The sequence below is a fragment of the Cebus imitator genome, unplaced genomic scaffold (assembly GCF_001604975.1).
Source record: "Cebus imitator isolate Cc_AM_T3 unplaced genomic scaffold, Cebus_imitator-1.0 Scaffold39, whole genome shotgun sequence".
Classification (NCBI taxonomy): domain Eukaryota; kingdom Metazoa; phylum Chordata; class Mammalia; order Primates; family Cebidae; genus Cebus; species Cebus imitator.
Window position 1 is genome coordinate 7,440,396 of NW_016107354.1, and position 23,634 is coordinate 7,464,029.

The 23,634-nt window shown below is 40.6% G+C and overlaps 1 protein-coding gene across 1 annotated transcript in view; it reads left to right on the plus strand.

Annotated features, from left to right (window-relative positions):
• OTOG (otogelin) overlaps window positions 1-23,634 on the plus strand; it is a 104,812-nt gene that overhangs the window by 69,191 nt on the left and 11,987 nt on the right. Inside the window, exons 39-47 of the mRNA XM_017525822.2 lie at window positions 253-342; window positions 15,611-15,794; window positions 18,212-18,432; window positions 18,597-18,735; window positions 20,201-20,395; window positions 20,585-20,797; window positions 21,284-21,388; window positions 21,519-21,626; window positions 22,046-22,147. Coding sequence (XP_017381311.1) covers window positions 253-342; window positions 15,611-15,794; window positions 18,212-18,432; window positions 18,597-18,735; window positions 20,201-20,395; window positions 20,585-20,797; window positions 21,284-21,388; window positions 21,519-21,626; window positions 22,046-22,147 — 1,357 coding nt within the window. The remainder of the gene's footprint in view (window positions 1-252; window positions 343-15,610; window positions 15,795-18,211; window positions 18,433-18,596; window positions 18,736-20,200; window positions 20,396-20,584; window positions 20,798-21,283; window positions 21,389-21,518; window positions 21,627-22,045; window positions 22,148-23,634) is intronic.

Sequence of the window (23,634 nt, forward strand, 5' to 3'; positions counted from 1 at the left end):
CCCCCTTCCCTTCCTCCCTTCCCCCGTCCCTCCCTTCCTCCTTCCCTTCCTTTCTCCCTTCTTTCCTATTGTCTGTTTTGATCTGGGCTTGCATAAGGTCAGATGGAACCAGAAATGTTCCATGGACCCCTGGGCACCATCTGCCTAGCCCGATGGGAGTCTCTGGCATAGTGCAGGTGGGGACTCAGGGGAGACTACTCACATTTGCTGTGAGAAGGCTCCAGGTTGATGAGGGCTGGGTTCTCTCTGCAGGGGCACCTGAACTGGCCCCCCTTCTGCCTGGTGATGCTGAATGTGACTTACTTGACCCATCAGGTCACTATTAATCGCTTCAACCGAAAGGTGAGTGCATCAAACAGCCAGCCTCCAGGGCAGGGCCACGGTCAGCCAAGGGGCATGGAGTTCAGGGGTGGAGGGGCTATGAGGCTGAGTCATGACTTGAGGCAGGGGTAGGGAGGGGACCTTCTTTAAAACATAATGCAAAATTAGATATATTTGGAAGCAATTATAATTAGAATGCTTGTGGCCACTCTAATTTCAGGGGAGGAAGCATACCAGGAGGGAAGGGATATTGTTGTGACAGAAAAAAAGTTGGAAAGGCAAGAGACAGTGGGCTTAAATATTTATGACTAAAAGATCTCACTTTTGCAATTTTTACAAAAACCTATGCCCACATGAACACATTACGACTAGGGCTCCTACCAGGAAGTGAGGAGCCCCGAATGTAAGCTTCATTGTCTTAACTAAATCCACCTCTATCAAGAAGGCTGGGGTATCCAACAACAGCCAAATGGGCATCCTTCCCAGAGGGCCAACCTTTGCTCCTTCCAGCAGGTGGGCAAGGGGGACTGATCCGTCTTCTCCTCAAGTCCCAAAGTTGTGACTCTGCCCCCAATTCCTGAGCCTCAATCTGCAGACTTCCTTCCATTTTGGTTTTAATTTGCATTCCTGTTGGAATCTGCCCTTGAACACAGAGTGCAGCACACTTTGTGGTGCTTGTAGGAACAGGGCTTAGGACAGTAGGTTTCCCATGGGGTGGAGGCTTGAACAGAACCCTGAGCTTCTTTTCTTAGTTTATAAAATTTTTGCATTAAAAATATCAGCAGTAAAATTTACCCTACTTAGTATACAATTCTGTAAGTTGTAACAAGCACCCACAGTCATGTAGCTACCACCTCCAACCATGTTACAGAAGAGTTTTACCATCCCAAACACCACCTCCTGCCTTTTTGTTGCCAACCCCTTCCCCACTTGCTGACAACCATTGTCCCCTGTTACTATAGTTATGCCATTTCCAGAATGTCATACAAATTCACCAGAGTGTGTGGTGACATTCATCCATATTGTTGCACAGATCAGTAGTTCAATCCTTTTTACTGCTGAATACTATTCCATTTTATGGATGTACCATGGTTTATGTATCCATTAACCAGTTGAAAGATAATTTGAGTTATTTCCAGTTTGAGGCAATAGCAAATAAAGTGGCTGTAAACATTTACATACAGGTTTTGTGTAGATAAAGTCCCCGGGAGTAGATTTCTGGGTTGAACGGGAAGGATGTATTTAGCTTTAAAATACTTGCCAGACTGTTTTCCAGAGTAGGCCTTTAGCATTCCTACCAGCAATGGATGAGAGCTCCAGGAGCTTCGCATCCTTGCCAGCGCTTGGTGGCATGTGTTTGTTTGGTCACTCTAATAAGTGTCAAATAGGACCTCATTTTGGTTTTAATTTGCATTTCTCTGCTTATGTTGAGTGTCTTTCCATGGGTTTATTTTCCATGGTATATGCTCTTGGTGAAGTATCTGTTCAAGTCTTTTGCACATTTTAAAGATCATGTTGTTCTACTGAGTTTTGAGAACTTTTCTTGTATATTTTGGATACAAGCCCTTTATCAGATATAAATATAATTTTCCAGTCTGCAGCATGTTTTTCCACCCACCCACTAATGTCTTTCAAAAGACAGAAGTTTTTTTTTTATTTTGATGGTGTCCTGTTTATTAGTTTTTTTCTTTTTATGAATCATGATATTGGTGTTGTACCTAATGAACCTTGCCAAAAGTCACACAGAATTTCTCTTATGTTTTCTTCTAGAAGTTTTATAGTTTTAGGTATTGCTTTTATGTGTATCTTGCATTTTAAGTTAATTTTTGTAAATGGTGCAAAGTATGGGTTGAGATACGTTTTTCAAATGGGAGTAGTCAATTTTTCCAGTACCATTTTTTTGAAGAGACTATTCTGTCTCCATGGAATTGTCTTTGAACCTTTATTTAAAAACCAATTAATGTTTGGAATTATTTATACACTTTTCATTTTGTCCTATTAATCTGTCCTTTCACTGATGCTACACTGTCTTGATTACCATTACTTATTATTAAACATTAAAATTAGGTGGTATTGTTTTGTCTTTTTTTTTTTTAGAGACAAGAGTCTTAGAGTCTTGCTCTATCATCTAGAGTAGAGTGTGGTGGTGCAATGATAACTTGCTGCAGCCTCCACCTCTTGGGCTCAAGTATTCCCCCACCTCTGCCTCCCAAGTAGAAGACAACAAGTGTATGCCACCATGCCTAGCTAATTTTTAAATTTTTTTATAGAGATGGGGGGGGTCTCCCTATGTTGCCCAGGATGGTCACAAACTCCTGGCCTCAAGGGATCCTCTTGCCTCAGCCTCCCAAAGTGTTGGGATTACAGGCATATGCTACTGTGCCTGGCCTAGCTATTGTAATTCCTTTAACTTTTCATAGAAACTTAGAATCAGCTTTTTGATTTCTATCAAATGTCTTCCTGGGATTTTGACTTGCACCTAATATATAGATTATTTGGAAAAAGAATTGAAATCATAACATTGGTGAGTCTTCCAGTTCATGAACATGGTTCATCTCTATTTTTTTAATGGCTTCTTTTATTTTTTAATTTGTGTCTTGTAGTTTTTAGTGTAAGGATCATACACATTTTAATAGAGTTATTCTAAGTACTTTATATTTTTTGGTGCTATTGTAATTCTGCTGTTTTTGTTTTACTTTCCGATTGCTTATTACTAATGAAATATAACTTATTTTTGCATATTGAGCTTGTATCTTGCAATGTTACTAAACTCACTTATTAGTTCTCATATTCTTTGGGTTTTTCTACATAGACAATTATGTCTTCTCCAAATAGAGACAGTTTCATTTCTTCCTTTCCAATTACTATGCTTTTAATTTATTTTTTCCTGCCAATTGCACTGGCTAGGACCAGTGCACATCTAGTGTGATGCTGAGTAAGAAAGGTTGAGAGCAGTCATCCTCGTCTGATCTTAGGGAGACCGCATTCAGTCTTTCACCATAAGTCGTGATGTTAGTTGGAGGCTTTGCACAGATGTCTTTTATCAAGTTAAGAACATTTCCTTTTAATCCTAGTCTGCCGAGAGTTTTTTATTACCAGGAGTAGATGTTGATTTTATCAAATGCTTTTTTCTGCACCTATTGGGCTAATACTGATTTTCTTTTTCAGATTATTAATGTGATGAATTACATTAATTTTTGTATGTTAACCCAGTCTTGCCTTCCTGGAATTAACTTCATTTGTTATATTATCCTTTTTATATATTGTCGGGTCCTTATGATGGATATTATTCTAAATTTTCTTTTCTTGTAATATGATAGTTTACTATTAGTAATAGAGTAATACTGGCCTCATATAATGAGTTGGAAAGTATTCTCCCATTTTTAATTTTCTGGAGAAGTATGTGTAGACTTGGTAATATTTATTCCTTAAACATTTGGTAGAATTCAACGGTGAAGCCATCTGAGCCTGGATATCTTTTTTTCTGGGGAGATTTTGAAACACGTATTCAATTTCTTTAGTAGATATAGAACTATTTTTGGTTATGTATTTCTTCTTCGGTAAATTTTGGTAGTTTGCATCTTTCACAGAATTTGTCTATTTCATCCAAGTTGTCAAATTTATAAACATTAAGTTGTTCATCATGTATTCTTACTATACTTTTAGTTTCTGTGGACATGAATCTATGTGCCATATCTAATTCCTGACATTAGTTATCTGTGTCTTCTCTCTTTTCCCTGACAAGCCTGGCTAGAGGCGTCTCAAACTTACTGTTCTTCTCACAGAATGGCTTTATTGGTTTTCTCTATTATTTTTATGTTTTCTATTTCATTGATTTCTGCTATCTTTATTATATTCTTTCTTCTGCTTACTTTAGGTTTAATTTACTCCTCTTTTTCTAGTTTGTTAAGGTAGAAGCCTATGTCATTGATTTGAGACCTCTATTCATTTTCTAATATAAGCATTTAGTGCTACAGTTTTCCCTGTAGGTATTGATTTAGCTGCATCCTACAAGTTTTGATATGCCATGTTTTCTTTCTCAATCAGTTCAAAATACTTTTAAAGTTATCCCTTTCGATTTTTATTTGACCCATGAATTATTTTAAGTATTTTATTTAATCTTCAAATATTTTATGATTTTCCAGATGCCTTTCTGTTATAGATTTCTAATTTAATTTCATTGTGTTCATAAGACATAATTGGTCTAACCTGAATTCTTTTACATATGGTAAGATTTATTTTATGTTCAAGAATATACTCTAAATTTAATGTGTATTTTATTATTGGGTAGAGTGTTCTATGAATGTTACTTAGGTCAAGTTGGCTGATAGTGTTGTTCAAGCCTTTTAAATTCTTACTAATTTTTTACCTGTTTATTCTCAGTTATTGAGAGAATGTTGAAATTTATGACTATAATTGTTTATCTATTTTTCCTTGGAGTTTTATTAGTTTTTTTTATTCACATATATTGAAAGTCTGTTATTTAGGTCCATAACATTCAGGATCGTTATGTCCTTTTGATGAATTAACTCTTTTATCCTTAGGTAATGGCCATTTTATCCTGGTAAAAGTCTTTGTTCTGAATTCCACTTTGTATGACTTGACTGTAATAGCTTCTCCAGCTTTCTTTTGATTAGTATTAGCATGTATATGTAACTAATATGTATATCTAAGATGTATCTTTTTTCATTCTTTAACCTATGTGTGGCTTTTTATTTCTTTCTTTATTTATTTATTTATTATCTATTTATTTATTTTTGAGACAGAGTCTCACCCTGTCGCCCAGGTGGCAGAGTGCAACAGCGTGATCTCAGCTCACTGCAACCTCCGCCTCCAGGGTTCAAGTGATTCTCCTGCCTCAGCCTCCTGAGTAGCTGGGACTACAGGTGTGTGCCACCATACTGGGCTAATTTTTTTTTTTTTTTTTTTTTTTTTTTTTTTTTTTTTAGTAGAGATGGGGTTTTACCATGTAGCCAGGATGGTCTCAGTCTCCTGACCTCGTGATCTGCCCACCTTGGCCTCCCAAAGTGCTGGGGTTATAGATGTGAGCCACCGCACCCAGCCAGCTTTTTATTTAAAGTGGGAATTTTGGCCAGCATATAGGCTCATGCCTGTAATCTCATTTTGGGAGTTTTAGGCAGGTGGATTGCTTGAGCCCAGGAGTTCAAGACCAGCCTGGGCAACACGGCAAAACCTGATCTCCACTGAAAATATACATATTAAAAAATTAGTCAAGTATGGTGGCACATGCCTATATTCCCAGATACAAAGGAGGCTGAGGTGGGAGAATCATCTGGGCCCAGAAAGTTGAGGCTGCAGTGAGCTGTAATTCCACCACTGCACTGAACTCCAGCCTGGGTGACAGGAGTGAAGCCCTGTCTCATAAATAAATAAATAAATAAATAAATAAATAAATGTGGGATTATTTTTAGTGGATAAATAGTTGAGCCTTCCTTTTTAAAAAATCCAATCTGACAACCTCCACCTTTTAATTGGGGATGTTTATAACATTTATGTTTAATTTGGTCCTCAACATGGTGATGTTTATATATTGTTGCTATTTGTATTCTGTTTGTGACATCTGTTCTTTGGTCCGTCCTTCTTCTTTTTTCTGCCTTCTTTGGATTGTTTTTAATGACTCCATTTCATCTCCAATGTTGGATTATTGTCTATACTTTTTTCTCCTTCCATGATTGCTTTAGATATCATAGTATGTAATTTTAATTTGTCACAGGCTAGCTACAAATAATATTATATTGCATTACATATTCCATAAGAACTTTATAACAGTATATTGCTGTTTCCTTTCCCCAAGCCTTTGTGTTATTGTCATAAAATTTACTTCTATATTTATCACAAACTCCAAAGTAAATTTTTATTATTTTTCCTTAAGTGGTTAATTTATCTTCTAAAGAGAACTTTAAAACAAGGAAAGTTTATATTTATCCACATATTTACCATTTTGTGCTTTTTATTCCTTTGTGTAAGTCGAGATTTGCATCTGTTACTATTTTTCTTCTGCTTGAAAGACTTTAACACTCATGTAGTACACATCTACTGGTGATAAATTCTCTCAGCTTTTATATGTTGGAAAGTCTTGGTCTTTATTTAAAGAAATATTTTCACTGAATATAGAATTATAGGCTGACTTTTTTGTTTTAGTGCTTTAAAAGACTTTGATACTGTCTTTTTTTATTGAGGAGAAATTGACATGACATATTAGCATTTTAAAGTGAATAATTCATGGCATTTAATAAATTCCATGTTGTGCAACCATCACCTCTGTATAGCTCCAAAACATTTTCATCACCCCAAAAGGAAACCCCATACCGATTAAGCAGTTTCTTCCTATTCACCTCTCCCCACAAGCCCTGTCAACTACAAATCTGCATTTTGTCTCTGGATTTACTTATTCTGAATATTTCATGTAGGTGGAGTCAGACAATATCTGACCTTTCGTGTCTGGCTTCTTTCATTGGGATCCATGTTTTGGGGGTTCATCCACATTGAAGCATGTATCAATGCTTCATTCATTTTTATGGTTGAATAATATTCCATTGTATGTATATATTATAGTTTGTTTATCCATTCATTTATTGATGGACATTTAAGCTGTTTTCATATTTTTGACTATTTGAATAGTGCTGTTATGAAGTGCCACTATCTTTTATCTTGCTTATTTCCAATAAGAAATCTGCTGTCATTCTTTGTTCCTTCATACATAGTGTGTTTTTTTCTACCCTTCTTGCTGTTTTTATGATTTTCCTTCTATCACTGTTTTTAAGCAATTTAGCTATGATAGGCCTAGTAATTCATTTCTTTTTTGGGGACTTCAATTACATGTGTATTAGGATATTTGAAATTGACCCACAGATCACTTATGTTCTCTGTTCATCATTTTATTGGGCCTTTTTTAATTCTCTGCTTCATTTCACATAGTATTTATTGCTCTAAGTTCATTAATCTTTTCATTTATAGTGTTGGAACATGTAAATTCCATTCAGTGTTTTAATCTCAGACATGGTATTTTTCATCTAAACAAGTTTAATTTGGGTCTTTTTATATCATGAACGTCTCCCCTTCTCCTGTTTTCCTCTACTTTCTTGAGCACATATAGTTAAAACAATTTTAAAAATAATTGTATTTCATTTTCTACCATGTGCGTCTACTATGTGTGTCATTTCTCAGTTATGATTGATTTTTTTTCTTTCATTATAGGCTGTATTTTCCTGCTTCTTTGCATGCCTGACAGTTTTTTAAATTGAATTCCAGACACTGGGAATTTTGCCTTGTTGGATGCTGGATATTCTTTCATTTTATTTTTAAAAATATTCTTGAGCTTTGTAATAGTTAGGCTACTTGGAAACAGTTTGATCCTTCTGAGATTTGCCTTTAAGCTTTGTTAAGTAAAGCCAAAGTAGCCCTTATTCCGAGTGTGCTTTTATTCTTTACCCTTTATACCAATGCCCTGCTACTAAAGCGATACCCTTCTGCATACCCTGCCCTACCCTCTACATATTAGAAGGTTTTTCTATTCTAGCTGGTGGTAGCTCCGACTATTCCCAGCCCTGTGTTTAACTCTGGATTTTTATGTCTGTTCCTTTTAGGTGGTTTTTTCTCTAGTCTCGGTTAATTTTCCTAACCTGCATACATTGATCGATATTCAGCTGAAAATTCAGGACAGGGTCAGGACAGAGTGGGAGGGGGTTCTGCAAAGCTTCAGAACTCTCTCTCTCCCTCTCTCTCTCTCTCTGTGCCATGCAAACTCTGGCTACCTTGGCCTTTATGAATGTCCATCTCTTGCCTTCTAAACTCTAGGAAACCACCAGGCTCTGCCTGGGTTCCTGCTCCCTGCACTGTAGCCTCAAACTCTCTAAGTCATAATCTTTAGCAATCATAAGGCTCACCTCATTTGTTTCCTTTTTTTTTTTTTTTTTTTTTTTCTACTGGTTTTTTTTTTTTTTTTTTTTTTTTTTTTTTTTTTTTTTTTTTCAGGGATCACTCTCCTGCATTGCTGACCGTTCCCACTGGAAGACTGTTGTTTTACATATTTAGTCGGTTTGTTTGGTCATTTAAGGCAAGAAGGTAAATCCAGTCAGTTGCTGTTACTCCACCTTGGTCAGAAATGGAAGTCCAAGTCCTTATTTCTTAACCTTTTGTTCTTTGTCTTTGCTTGGGCTTGGAGTCCTGTGAATGTAGGTGAGGCTCCTCTCTGGGCTTCAGATATGTATGGTTACTCCCAGAAATCAGAGAGTGTTCATGAATCATGAAGCCCAAGCCCCTGTTTGTACAAATAGGAAGGCTCAGGCTAGGAGAGCCAGGGGCTCTCCTAGGGTCACCAAATTTTCTTTGTGACTCCTGGACTGGGGCTCCCTCTACATAGCAGTTCATGTGCTGCATAATTTGCAAAGTGATGAATAAAACAGCCTAATCCTTTTTTAATTTTTAATTTTTGTGGGTAGATAGTAGGTATATATATTTATGGGATACACAAGAGATTTTGACACAGGCATTCAATGTGTAATAACCACATCGTGGAAAATGGGACATGCACTGCCTCAAGCATTTACACTTTGTGTTACAAACAATCCAGTTATATGCTCTTTTGGTTATTTTTAAATGTACAATTAAATTATTATTGAGTGTAGTCACCCTGTTGTGCTATCAAACACTAAGTCTTACTCATTCTTTATAATTTTTTTACTCATTAACCATTCCCATATCTCCCTCAACCCCTCCACTATCCTTCCCTTATGTCCATGAATTCAATTGTCTAGGTCTTTAGATCCTACAAATAAGTGAGAACATGTAAGGTTTGTCTTTCTGTGCCTGCTTATTTCATTTAACATAATGACCTCCATTTCCATTCATGTTGTTGTAAATAACAGAGTCTCATATTATTATGGCTGAATAGTACTCCATTGTGTATATGTACCACATTTTCTTTATCCATTCGTCTGCTGATGGATACTTAGGTTGCTTCCAAATCTTAGCTATTGTGAACAGTGCTGCAACAAACATGGGAGTGCAGATGTCACTTAGATGTATGGATTTCCTTTCTTTTGGGTTTATACCCAGATTGCTGTATCATATGGTAGCTCTACTTTTAGTTCTTCGAGGAACCTCCAAACTGTTCTCCATAGTGATTGTACTAATTTACATTCCCACCAAGAGTGTGAGGGTTCCCTTTTCTCCACATCCTCACTAGCATTTGTTATTTCCTGTCTTTTGGATAAAAGCCATTTTAACTGGAGTAAGATGATATCTCATTATAATTTTGATTTGCATTTCTCTGATGATCCATGATGTTAAAAACATCTTCATATGCCTGTTTGCCATTTGGATGTCTTATTTTTTATTTTATTTTATAACTTTTATTTTAAGTTCAGGGGTACTTGTGCAGGTTTCTTATATAGATAAACTCATATCACAGGGCTTTGTCATACAGATTATTTGTTACCCATGTATTAAGCCTAGTACCCATTAGTTATTTTTTTATACTCTCCTCCTCCCGCCCTCCACCCTCCAGTAGGCCCCAGTATCTGTTTTTCCCCTCTACATGCCATGTGTTCTCATCATTTAGCTCCCACTTATCAGTGACAACATGTAGTATTTGGTTTTCTGTTTCTGCATTAGTTTGCTAAGGATAGTGGCCTCCAGCTCCATCTATGTTCATGCAGAGGACATGATCTCATTCTTTTTTATGGCTCCATAGTATTCCATGGTGTGTATATATACTACGTTTTCTTTATCCATTCTGCCACTGATGGACATTTAGGTTGATTTCATGTCTTTGCTATTGTGAATAGTGCTACACTGAACATATATGTGCAGGTGTCTTTATGATAGAATGATTTATATTCCTTTGGGCATATACCCAGTAATGGGATTGCTAGGTCAAATGGTAGTTGTATTTTTACGTCTTTAAGGAATCACCACACTGTTTCCATAATGGCTGAACTAATTTACACTCTCACCAACAATGTATAAGCGTTCCTTTTTCTCTACAACCTTGCCAGCACCTGTTATTTTTTGACTTTTTAATAACAGCCATTCTGACTGGTGTGAGATGGTATCTCATTGCGGTCTTGATTTGCATTTCTCTAATGATCAGTGATGTTGAACTTTTTTTCATATGCTTATCGGCTGCATGTATGTCTTCTTTTGAGAAGTGTCTGTTCATGTCCTTTGCCCACTTTTTAATTAGCTTTTTTTCTTGTATATTTATTTAAGCTCCTTATAGATAATGGATATAAGACCTTTGTCAGATGCACAGTTTGCAAAATTTTTTTCATTCTATAGGTTGTCTGCTTACTCTGTTGATAGTTTCTTTTGCTGTGCAGAAGCTCTTTAGTTTAATTAGATCCCATTTGTCAAATTTTGCTTTTGTTACAATTTCTTTTGGCATCTTTGTCATGAAATCTTTGCCGTTCCTGTGTCTAGAATGGTATTGCCTAGATTGTCTTCCATGGTTTTTATAGTTTTGAGTTTTACATCTAAGTCTTTAATCTATCTTGAGTTAATTTTTGTGTATGGTGTAAGGAAGTGGTATAGTTTCAGTCTTCTGCATATGCCTAGCCTTTTATCCCAGTACCATTTATTGAATAGGTAGTACTTTCCCCATTGCTTGTTTCTGGTGACTTTGTAGAAGATTAGACAGTTGTAGGTATGTAGCCTTATTTCTGGGTTCCGTATTCTGTTCCATTGGTCTATGTGTCTGTTTTTGTATTAGCACAATGCTGTTTTAGTTACTGTAGCCCTGAAGTATAGTTTGAAGTTGAGTAGCCTGATGCCTCCAGCTTTGTTCTTTTTGCTTAGGATCGCCTTGGCTATTTGGGCTCATTTTTTAGTTCCATATAAATTTTTAAATAGTTTTTTTTTTGTAGTTCTGTGAAGAATATCATTGGTAGTTTGATAGGAATAGCATTGAATCTATAAGTTGCTTTGGGCAGTATGGCCATTTTAACAATATTGATTCTTCCTATCCATAAGCATGAAATGTTTTTACATTTGTTTGTGTCATCTCTGATTTTTCTGAGCAGTGTTTTGTAGTTTTCCTTGTGGAGATCTTTCACCTCCCTGGTTAGCTGTATTCCTAAGCATTGTATTCTTTTTGTGGCAATTGTGAATGGGAATGCCTTCCTGATTTGGTTGTTGGCTTGGCTATTGTTGGCATATAGGAATGTTAGTGATTTCTATACATTGACTTTGTATCTTGAGACTTTGCTGAAGTTGTTTATCAGCTGAAGGAGCTTTTGGGCTGGAACTATGGGGTTTCCTAGATATAGGATAATCGTCGTTTGCAAACAGGGATAGTTTGACTTCCTCTCTCCTATTTGGAGGTCCTTTATTTCCTTATCTTGCCTAATTGCTCTGGCCAGGACTTGCAATACTATGTTGAATAGGAGTGGTGACAGCGAGCATCCTTTTCTTGTGCCAGTTTTGAAGGGGAATGCTTCCAGACTTTGCCCATTTAGTGTGATGTTGGCTGTGGGTTTGTCATAGATGGCTCTTATTATTTTGAGGTATGTTTCTTTAATACCTAGTTTGTTGAGAGTTTTAAATATGAAGGGTGTTGAATTTTATCAGAAACCTTTTCTGCACCTATTGAGATAATCATTGGTTTTTGTCTTTACTTCTGTTTATGTGATGAATCACATTTATTGATTTGTTTATTTTGAACCAACATTGCGTCCCAGAGATAAAGCCTACCTGATCATGGTAGATACACTTTTTGATATGCTGCTGGATTCAGTTTGCCAATATTTTATTGAAGATTTTTGCATCTATGTTCATCAAGTATGTCTTCTTTTGAAAAATGTCTATTTTAAATCTTTTGCCCATTTTAAAATCAGATTATTAGATTTTTTTCGTATAGAGTTGTTTGAGCTCCTTATATATTCTGGTTATTAATCCATCATCAGATGGATAGTTTTCAAATATTTTCTCCCATTCTATGGGTTGTCTTTTCACTTTGTTGATTTGTGGTGAGGGTGGGCTGTGCAGAAGCTTTTTAACTTGATGTGATCCCATTTGCCCATTTTGCTTGGTTGTCTGTGTTTGTGGGGCATTATTCAAGAAATTTTTGCCCAAACCAATGTCTGGAGAGTTTCCCCAATGTTTTCTTGTAGTAGTTTTATAGTTTGAGGTCTTAGATTTAAGTCTTTAATCAATTTTGATTTGATTTTTATATATGGTGAGAGACAGGGTCTAGTTTTATTCTTATGTATACAGATGTCCAGTTTTCCCAGCATCATTTATTGAAGAGACTGTCTTTTCCCCAATGTATGTTCTTGGCACTTTCGTTGAAAATGAGTTTACTGAAGGTGTGTGAGTTTGTTTCTGGGTTCTCTATTATGTTCCATTAGTGTATATGTCTGTTTTTTGCTTGTTTGCTTTTATTTTTCAGGCAGAGTCTCACTCTGTCACCCAGGCTGGAGTGCAGTGGCATGATCTTGGCTCACTGCTACCTCCATCTCCCAGGTTCAAGTGATTCTCCTGACTCAGCTTGCCGAATAGTTGGGGTCACAGGCTGGCTAATTTTTGTATTTTTAGAAGAGACAGAGTTTCACCATGTTGGCCAGACTGGTCTCAAACTCCTGGCCTCAGGTGATCTGCCCACCTTGGCCTCCCAAAGTGCTGGGATTAAAGCATGAGCCACTGTGCCCAGCCTACATGCTTATTTGTATGCCAGTACCATGCTGCTTTGGTTACTGTATCTCTGTAGTATAATTTGAAGTCAGGTAATGTGATTCCCCTAGTTTTGTTCTTTTTGCTCAGGATAGCTTTGGCTATTCTGGGTCTTTTATGGTTTCCTATTTATTTTAGGATTCTTTTTTTCTATTTCTGTGAAGAATATCATTAGTATTTTAATAGGGATTGTATTAAATCTGTAGATTGCTTAGAGTAATATGGACATTTTAACAACATTGTTTCTTCTAATCCATGAGCATGGACTGTCTTTCCATTTGTGTCCTGTTCAATTTCTTTCATCAGGGTTTTATAATTTTAATTGTAAAGATCTTTTGCTTCTTTGGTTAATTCTCAGATAATTTAATTTTACTTGTGGCTCTTGTAACTGGGATTTTTTTTTTCATATTGTTCACTCTTGGCATATAGATATGCTGCTGATTTATGTATGTTGATTTTGTATCCTGCAACTTTTCTGAATTTTTAAAATCAGTTCTAATAGTTTTTTTGGTGGAATATTGAGTTTTTTTTCCAAATGTAAGATTATATCATCTGCAAACAGGATAATTTGACTTCTTCCATTCCAGTTTGGGTGCCCTTTATTTCTTTCTCTTGTTTGATTGCTCTAGATAAGACTTCCAATACTATGTTGAATAACAGTGGTGAAAGTGGGCATCCTTGTCATGTTCCAGATGTTATAGGAAAGGCTTTTCATTTTTCCCCATTCAGTATGATACTAGCTGTGGTTCTGTAATATCTGGCTTTTATTATATTGAGATATATTCCTTTTATACCTAGTTTTTAAAGGATTTTTATTATGAAGAGATGTTGAATTTTATTAAATGCATTTTCAGCATCATTTGAAATGATCATATGTTTTTTTGTCCTTTATTCTGTTGATATAATGTATCACTTTGATTGATTTGCATATATTGAACTATCCTCTCATCCCAGAGATAAATCCCACTTGGTCACGATGAATGATCTTTTAAAATGTATTGTTGAATTCAGCTTGCTAGTATTTTGTTGAGGATTTTTGCATCAATATTTATCAGAGATAATGACTTGCAGTCTTTTTTTGATATGTCCTGGTCTGGTTTTTTGATACGTCCTGGCCAGGGTAACAATGGCCTCATAGAATGAGTTTGGAAATATTCCCTCTTCTTCTATTTTTCAGAATAGTGTGAGTAGGATTGGTATTATATGCTCTTCTTCAAATGTTGGTAGAATTCAGCAGTGAAGTCATCAGATCCCAGGCTTTTCTTTACTAGGAGACTTTTTATTACATCTTCTATCTCACTGCTTGTTATTAGTCTTTTCAGATTTTGGATTTCTTTTTGGTTCAATCTTGGTAGGTGTATGTGTCTAGGAATTTATCCATTTCCTCTAGATTTTCTCTTCTACTGGCATATAGTAGCTGCTAATGATCTTTTGAATTTTGGCAGTATCAGTTATAATGTCTCCTTTTTCATCTCTGATTTTATTAGAGTCTTCTTTTTTTTTTCTCAGTTAGCCTAAAAGTTTGTCTATTTTGTTTGTCTTTTCAAACAAACTTTCAGTTTCATTGATCTTTAGTATTTTTTTATTTCAATTTATGTATTTCTGCTCTGATCTTTATTATTTCTTTTCTTCTAATTTTAGATTGGTTTTCTCTTACTTTTTTAGCTCTTTAAGACACATTGTTAGGTTATTTATCTGAAGTTTTTCTTCTTTTCTCATGTAGGCACTAATAGCTATAAATTTCCCTCTTAGTACTGCTTTTGCTGTATCCTGTAGGTTTTGGTATGTTGTGTTCCCATTATCATTTGTTTCAAGAAATGTTTTGATTTTTTTCATAATTTCTTTATTGGCCCACTTGACATTCAGGAGCATATGAAACAGTCTAATCTTGAAGGGAGGAGGTTAATTCATTATAAACACTTTAAAATCTTAATCTTTTCATATCTCATTTTTTTCAGTGTAAAACTATTATAATAACCCAGGGTACATTTAAATTTAACCTTGATAATATGTAGTAGAGGTTGTAGCCTTGAATTTAAAGTGTTTGTGATAATTAGAGTGTGTTGCATATTTAACAAATATTGATTTAGCCCCGATTTATGTCAGGTCCAAAGGCAGATGCTGGGGATTCAAAGATGAATCAGATATAGTATCTGCCCTTAAGAAACTCAGTTCACTGGAGATCTTGATGTGGAAACAAATAGATTTTCTGTCTTATTGGTCAGCACAGAGATAAGGAAAGCCCAGATCAAGGGTGTGTAACCCCAAGACTGGGAATTTAGGGAAAATCTCCCAGAAAAAGTTATCAGAACAGAATCAGGAAAGAAGAGAGTGGTCGGAAGGTCTCTGGATTTGTGTTTATCTGGGCATTAAGATGCAGCTTGCCTCCTGTTGTTGCATTTCTTGTTTCATTGTATTTTTCCCATAAAATAGTTTTAAAATCCTCCCATGCCACTTTGACTGTGATTTGGCTGCATGTGCCTGAAACAGCCTGGCACATAGCAAATACCTAAAAAATTTTTGTCAGATGATGGATGGATGGGTGGATGGATGGATGGACTGATGGACAAGCTGTGCTCACACTGAATTCCCTCCCAAGGTGACTGTGGATTCGCAGCCTGTGTGGCCACCTGTGAGCAGGTATGGGTTCAGAATCGAGGACACAGGCCACATGTACATGATCCTGACTCCCTCACACATCCAGATCCAGTGGCTCCACAGCTCAGGACTCATGATCGTGGAGGCCAGCAAAGCCAGCAAGGCCCAGGGCCATGGCCTGTGTGGTAAGGTGGGACCCAGCTGGGGAAAGACAATGTTTTCCAGGTCAACCTCTGCCTCCAGACATAATTCCTTCTGGAGCAGGAAAGGCTGTGACAGAATACCAGGCCAGAGGTGGGAGCAGGAGAGCTGCCAGGGCAGGGAAGCCTAATGTCTTGTGTCCTGGGGCCAAAGCTGCCAGTAGGGAGATAGTAGGGGCTGCAGGGACTCACCTAGTTGTCACTTCAGCCGGGATTGTCTGTCAGCTTCCCTGACAGCCTCCTAATGTTGGATAATCCTCTCCATCTGCATGAGCCTGGGCATTTCACAAAGCACTTCCACACTCTTATCTCACTTATTCCTGGTAGTCCACACAACAGCACTGAGAGATGGCCATTGGTATCCCAACCGAACTAAAGAAGAAAAGGGGTTCAGAGAGATTAAGTAGCTTAGCTAAGGGCACACAACAGAGCTGCCACAATACACAGAACTAGTGCTCTTCAGACCACAACATAATTGCAGAGAGCATGTCCTAAGGGATTGAATGTATTCTCATAAGGAAAAGAGCTACAGGACAAGCCTGGATGTGGGCTGCTGCTCATTTCTGGGGCATAAGTACATGGACACTCATAGGGCACTCCATGACAGGCTACCATGATTGTCATTATGGGTAAGCTAGAAACACTCATGACACATACACGCACACACACATACACCCTCCATCCTCCACCTGCAGCCCTGGTGATCATTCACACTTTCACATTCATGGCTCTCTGCATTCAAAATGCCCTCTACACATGCACTAACACATGCAGGTCAGCTCCATGCTCATTCTTTCCTTTGTTCAACGCGTATTTGCCATGTACCAGGCACTAGGGATAAAACAGTGAACAAAACAGACAAAATTCCTGTTTTATGATGCTTCTTACACCAAACACTTCTTACACACATGCCAGCATCACCACCACCACCACCACCATCACTACCACCACCATTACCATCACTACCATCATCTTTTTCTCACCATTTCTTCCTTCTCTTCTGTTCATTCCCAGCAAACGGCACTGTGGTCAGCAGTACCCTGGTGAGCCAACTCCTCCCTAGGATACCTTTGTGTCACCCCTCACTGACTTAAAGCCAAGACCCAAAGTGTGACCATGGGGACCGTTAATAAGATATGAGAGTTTGCCTTTAATTATGCTTTATATTCACAGAATGGTGGTTAGAGGTGTTGAAGCAGAAGTCAGATCATTTATATCTGCATTTTATTTGACAGAACAAATGATAGCTGGGCACCCTGCTAGAAAAACTTGGGGGAGTGCTGAGATAAATGAGAATCTAAAAGAAAATGAGTCTTTGCACTCAAAGAGCTACAATCTTTTGTGAAAGGCTGACCTGCAAGCCAGTGACTGTTACACAGATTTTGGAAGGTCATGGGTGGTGCATCTGAGGCATCCTTGAAGGAAGGACATCTGAGAAAGTATGTCAGGCAGAGGGAGCAGCTTGAGCAGAGTTGTGGGCAGGAAAGTGTGTGTCTGGAGCACATAGATGGTTTGTGAGAGTTGAGACCAGAAGTTTAGGTCACATTAAAAGCTGGGACAGATAAATTTCACCCTTACCCCCATCTCAGTGCCTTAACACAACAGAAGCTTATTTCTGGCATACATTAGTTCCCAAATGGATAGCAATGATTCAGAGATCCAGATTCCATCTATCTTCTGGTTCTGCCATGTTAACATGAGTTTCCAAATTCACAGGAGAGGAGGCAGTTGGGAAGGTTTTATGGACTAGGCCTGGAGGTGGTACTCATCACCTTCACTCACATGCCATTGACTGGGACTCAATCAGATGATCTCACCTAGCTGCAAGGGCGCCTGGGAAGAATACACTGATGGCCCAGGAAAAAGAGGGAACAGTTGTTATAATTAGCTAGCAGTCACTGCTAAAGCAGATTTTTTGGGGGGTAGCTTTTTATTTTGCTGAAATATAGCAAAACTTATAAAAATTTAGAACTTGCAAAGATACCATAAGATAATGTATACCTTTTACCCAGATCTACCAATGGTTCACATTTTACCCCATTTGCTTTTCTCCTTCTCTCTCTGTGTATACACTTTTATATGCACATTATATATATATATATATATATATACATATATATATATGTATGTATATATATATGCATTTTTCAGAACCATTTGAAAATAACTTCAAGACATTGTATCCCTTTACCCCCTAAATACATGTGTATTTCCAAAGAATAAAGACATTTTCTTTTATAGCAGGTTTCCTAGTTTCCCTTCACGTAATTTCCCTCATCTATAAAATGGGGATAATTCTATTATTGACCTCAAAGAACTGTGAAGAATACAATAAGTGAGAGCTGATGACATGAGTGTGGTAGTGATGATCGTGGCTGTTGGGATTGTTTGGCCCCTTTCAGGTATCTGTGATGGAGATGCAGCCAATGACCTCACCCTGAAGGATGGCTCGGTGGTGGGTGGGGCTGAGGATCCTGCTCCCTTTCTGGACAGCTGGCAGGTGCCCAGCTCCCTGACCTCGGTGGGCCAGACCCGCTTCCGCCCAGACAGCTGTGCCACAACTGACTGCTCACCCTGCCTTCGCATGGTGTCCAACCGCACCTTCAGTGCTTGCCACCGCTTTGTATGTGCTAACTGGGTCCAGCGTTGGGGGCACCTCCTAGGCTAACTGGGGATGGCAGTACCTACTTGCAGAGGCTCATTGTTCCTTCTGGGCAGGGAGGGGAGGAGTTGGGTCCTGGGATGTGTGGCATCAAGTAAGCAGTACTGCCTGATGCGTATGCCCAGGTGTCTCCAGAATTGTTCTGTGAGCTGTGGATCCGGGACACCAAGTACGTGCAGCAGCCCTGCGTGGCCCTGACTGTGTACGTGGCCATGTGCCACAAATTTCACGTGTGCATTGAGTGGCGGCGTTCTGACTATTGCCGTGAGTTTGGGGGGCCAGGGGTACCCTCCTTTGTGACTATTGCTCCCATCCCCTGTTAAAGTGGGAAAAGGCTCCCTGATATAAATTCATGTACAGTTTCCCAGGTTTACTCATTCATGCATTTATTTATTGCATTAGTAAATTTATAAATATTTTATATGTTTAATTTATATTTAATTTTTATATTAAATATAAAAGTATATACTTTTTATATTAATGAACTTATAATTCATATGAATATATTAGCACATAGTAATTGTATTGTCATTTAGTATTTGCCTTCTTTGCATCTCTTCTCTGAAAGTGAAGCCTGCAACCATCGCCCCCTCCCAGCGTGGTTTTGAGGTTGTTGGGGAGAGTGTGCCGAGTGCTCGCATAGGCCTCCCCCACCCTCTGGACACCGTCCAGTACATCTTAGCTCCCTCTGCTTCTTTTTTGCTCATCTTTCTCTTCTTGCAGTCTTTCCCCTCTTTCCTGCAGAAAGGAGATGAGATCTGCCTCCTCCTCCCCCAATTAGGTTTGACTGGTGGGGTCTACAGGGGTGGCCTAGGGTAAAGTAGCTTGATTTATAAATGTGAGCACATCCAGAAAGGCTGGGATCAGCTCACAGGAGGGCCGCACCCACAATATGACAAGTAAAAGAGGAAAAGACAAAAGTCCTCTTGGGTTGTGTTCTTCACACTGTGGATTCCAACTTAGTGAGAATGAAATCAGTTTAGGGGTCAGCACCAGCATTTAAAAAATACAATAGAATAGAATGAAAAACACCAGTGTGTATTGCTCATAGAAAGTTAGTGTTATTTTGTAAAAGAGATTTTTTATTTTATATAGAAGCAGTTTTCAATACTAAATACTCTGAAATCACTCAAGGAACTTGAAAATGCATGGACCCCACAATCAGAGATTCATTTGGCCTGGGGCGGGCTCCCTACAATGGTACCTCAAAACTTCCAAGGGATTCTTGTGTAGTTGAACTGGAGGACCACTGTTCTACATGCTTGTGTGTATTGGGCCACAGCGTAATATCTACTTTTTGCAGTCAAGGAAGTTTGAAAACACAGATCTAGAGCAAGGGGTTGGCAAACCTTTTCTGTAAGGAGCCAGATAGCAAATATTTGATGCTTTGTGTGCCATATGGTCTCAGTCATAATCCTCAACTCTACCTTTTTAGTATGAAAACAGCCTTAGACAGAATATATATAAAGGAACAGGCATGACTGTGTTCCAATAAAACTTTGTTTGCAAAAAACAGACAGTGGGCTGGATTTGGGCTGTGGGCTGTACTTTGCTGAGTCCTGATCTAAGGAAGGAGGTGATGTCACCAAGCCCTTTGACTTAAGCACTCTCTGCTGAGCCGTGGATGACACTCTGAACCCCCTCCTCATCCCTTCCTGTTCTTTCGGCCCTCAATGGGGAGCCCTGCCTAGGGTCTGAGGTAGGCCTGATGCCAACTGTGCCCTTGCAGCCTTCCTGTGCTCCAGCGACTCCACATACCAGGCATGTGTGACGGCCTGTGAGCCCCCCAAGACATGCCAGGATGGGCTGCTAGGCCCTCTGGACCCGGAGCACTGCCAGGTGCTAGGCGAGGGCTGCGTCTGCTCCGAGGGCACCATCTTACACCGGCGCCACTCCGCGCTCTGCATCTCAGAGGCCAAGTGCGGTAGGTTTCTCCCCTCCCTGGGCAGGGTCTCCAAAGTTGACCTCGCCTCCTGCTGCCCATGGCTGAGACCCATCTGCAACCTTCCAGGTCTGCTTAGGGGTGGTCAGTACCCCAGGGAGAGTCTAGCCTGGGAAGGTCTGGCGTCCCCACCTTCCTCAGTCCCCTGCACCCTGCCATGCCCCTCTGCAGCCTGCACTGACAGCATGGGGGTGCCGAGGGCCCTGGGGGAGACCTGGAACAGCTCCCTCAGTGGCTGCTGCCAGCAACAGTGCCAAGCCCCAGACACCATCGTTGCGGTGGATCCGGGCTGCCCCGGCCCCCGCCCTGAGAGCTGCCCACGATTTGGGGAGGTGGCCTTGCTCCTACCCACCAAGGATCCCTGCTGCCTGGGGACTGTCTGTGGTGAGTGTCTGCCTTCACTTCCTTGGACCTCAACTGTAAAACAGCTAAAAAGCCTCCAGCCCTGCACACTCTCTCCAGTGGATGAGAGAATGCCTGGGGGCAGGGGTAGATGCTCAGGAGCCAGTGCAGGGAGTGCTGTGGAGCCAGGCAGCCTGGCCACTCTTCCTCCCCCACCTGTAGCCATGTGGCCTCAGGCAAATCAGTTCACATCTTCTGTGCCTTAGTTTGTTCTCCCGGGACATGAGCTGACAATCGGGCCCATTTTTGGGGTTGCTGTGAGGTGGGGCGCATGTTGACAAATGTTAGGTCTTGCTGCTCTTCTGTCCCAGTTCTGAACACTTGTGTGACCCTCAAAGCCTCATCTAGGAGTGTGGGTCCTGGGGGCAGTGGGGTGGAGTGGGACCAGGTGTCTAGGGGCTAGCCAGTGCTGGAGAGCAGTGGGGACATCCAGCCTCCAGGTGACAGGCCCTGTGGTCTCTGGGCCAGTGTGTAACCAGACTCTGTGTGAGGGCCTTGCCCCCACCTGCCGCCCAGGCCACCGCCTCCTCACCCATTTCCAGGAGGACTCCTGCTGCCCCAGCTACAGCTGTGGTGAGAAGCCTGGGGCGGGGAGGGTGGGGACGGGCTGAGGGCAGTGGGGGGAGGACGGCTCTGGGGGCAGGTGCCCAGGTGTGGCCAGGCAGGTTCCTCTCCCAGCAGCTAAATCCGGCCTTTTCCCCAGAGTGTGACCCAGATCTCTGCAAGGCAGAGCTGGTCCCCAGCTGCCGACAGGACCAGACCCTGATTGCGGGCCGCCTGGGGGACTCCTGCTGCACCTCCTACTTCTGCGGTGGGTCACCGCCAGGGCACACAGCCAGATCATGGTCTGCCAGCCTCACCCCTGTGTCCTTGGGCAGCTGGGAAGAAAGGCTGGGAGGTCTTCAGATGGGGTGGGCAAAGGCAGAAAGACAAGCTCACTGTCCAAGAAAGAGGGTGGGAGGAAGAGGATACCGGCCCCATCTTACCCCCTAGATGACTGAGCAATAGGAAACTGGTGCTTGTTCAGTGTAGTGGATGAGAGGGACGCCTCTCAGTGGACAAGAGGGAGAACTTCCAGATTCTGATTCCAGAACGGATCACATGAGACCATGAGATGCTGCTATTAGCTTAGCTCCTGCCACACCTGGGTTGTGGAGGAGCCCCTACCTGCTATGTGCTAAGCCCCTATGCAGGGACTGCTGTTACAGCATTGACCCTCTTTCCCCTCAGCTTGTGGTGACTGTCCAGATCCCATCCCCGAGTGTCAGGAAGGGGAGGTGCTCACTGTGCACAGGAACACCACAGAGCTCTGCTGCCCTCTGTACCAGTGTGGTGAGTCCTGGCTGGGCACACAGTGGGCCATGGTGGGAAGGGGCCCTTCACAGAGTCCTTGCCCCAGGACCAGTGGGGGTTGACTGGGGGCAACAGAGCAGGTGGTGAGCTCTGGAGGGCTGAGCAGCTGAAGCCAGGATGAGTGCAGGCCCACCTGAAGAAGCTGGGTCAGCCTGTCAGGCTGGAAGGTGGGAGGTCCAAGCCTGTCTCCTCCATGGAGGCTCCCGAGGGCAGACAGAGGCTTGGGTTGAAGGACAAATGCTTGGGTCCCCCCATTCCCACAGCACTGATAAGAGGTCCTCATTCCCCGACTGACCCAAGGCCCCCCCCTTCAGGGTCCCTTTCGCCACTGTGTCGCCATAGTGCCGGTTCCTGGAGGCTATATCACAGAAGGCCCCATGCTGCAAAGCCTCTGAAACTCTTTTATTTTGCAATGATAAAAAAAGGATGCCTTTTCCAATATTTTTATAGGACCTGGTACCTGTATGTATGATACTATACATACATGTAGACATGGATAGTATGTACATATTATGTACTGTGTTCATAGTACCTTGATAGAGAATGCACTGTGTACATAGAACCTCAGTAGTAACTATTAAGCATAGTGCAGCCAGCATTATGGACCGTTTGCTTTAACGGATGAAAATGAACAAAATGGTTTGATTTAACTATGACTCAATTTACAAAAAATGCTTTACACACGGCTAATAGGAGAAGTATGACATTTTTTCTTACCCAGAGCAGAGTAGGAGATGGGCCTCCATCAGGACACCCAAGGACCGCCCTGATTGGTTCAATGTCAAGAGCCACCTCGGAAAAAATGTAGGCTCCCATCCCATGAGAGTTGCCCAGATGACCAGGCCCCACCTGACCAGGAGCTGTTTGGCCACTTGCCACAGTATTTGCAAGACTGATCTGGGCAGAGATTCACTAACCTTTCTCCTTCCCTTCTGTCTTTCTCTTTCTGTCATCACCTCACCCCTGAGCCATCCTTCTGTATTCACATTTCTTTCCATGTTTCTCGAGAGGCAGCCTAGTCATGTGGATGGAGTATGGGCATAGTCAGTCAGCCTCCAAGCCTCAGTTCTGCTCTCTACCAGCTGTGTGGCCCAGGGCAACTTACTTACTCTCTGAGCTGAGGTTGCTCCTTTGTAAAATGGTGATGCTAGTATTTGCCTTGAGGGGCTGTTGTGGAGATTAAATTTATGTGAAGGACCTAATGGTCCTTGGTATGCGGTAGGTGCTCAAAAACAGAGGCTGTTGATATGATCACTTTCTCCCAATCTTCATCATACTTTTACATGACAAAAGCACTGTATGTGCGTTGTAGAAAGTACACGTTCCAAGTAAATGCAAGAAAATGAAAATACCATCTTCCCACCTGCTGGATAACTCCATTACCAATGCTTCAGTGGATACTTACCCTTCCAGATTCTCTCTATGCCTTCAAGTAGATGTAGTTTACCAAAATCAGCTCATTCTGG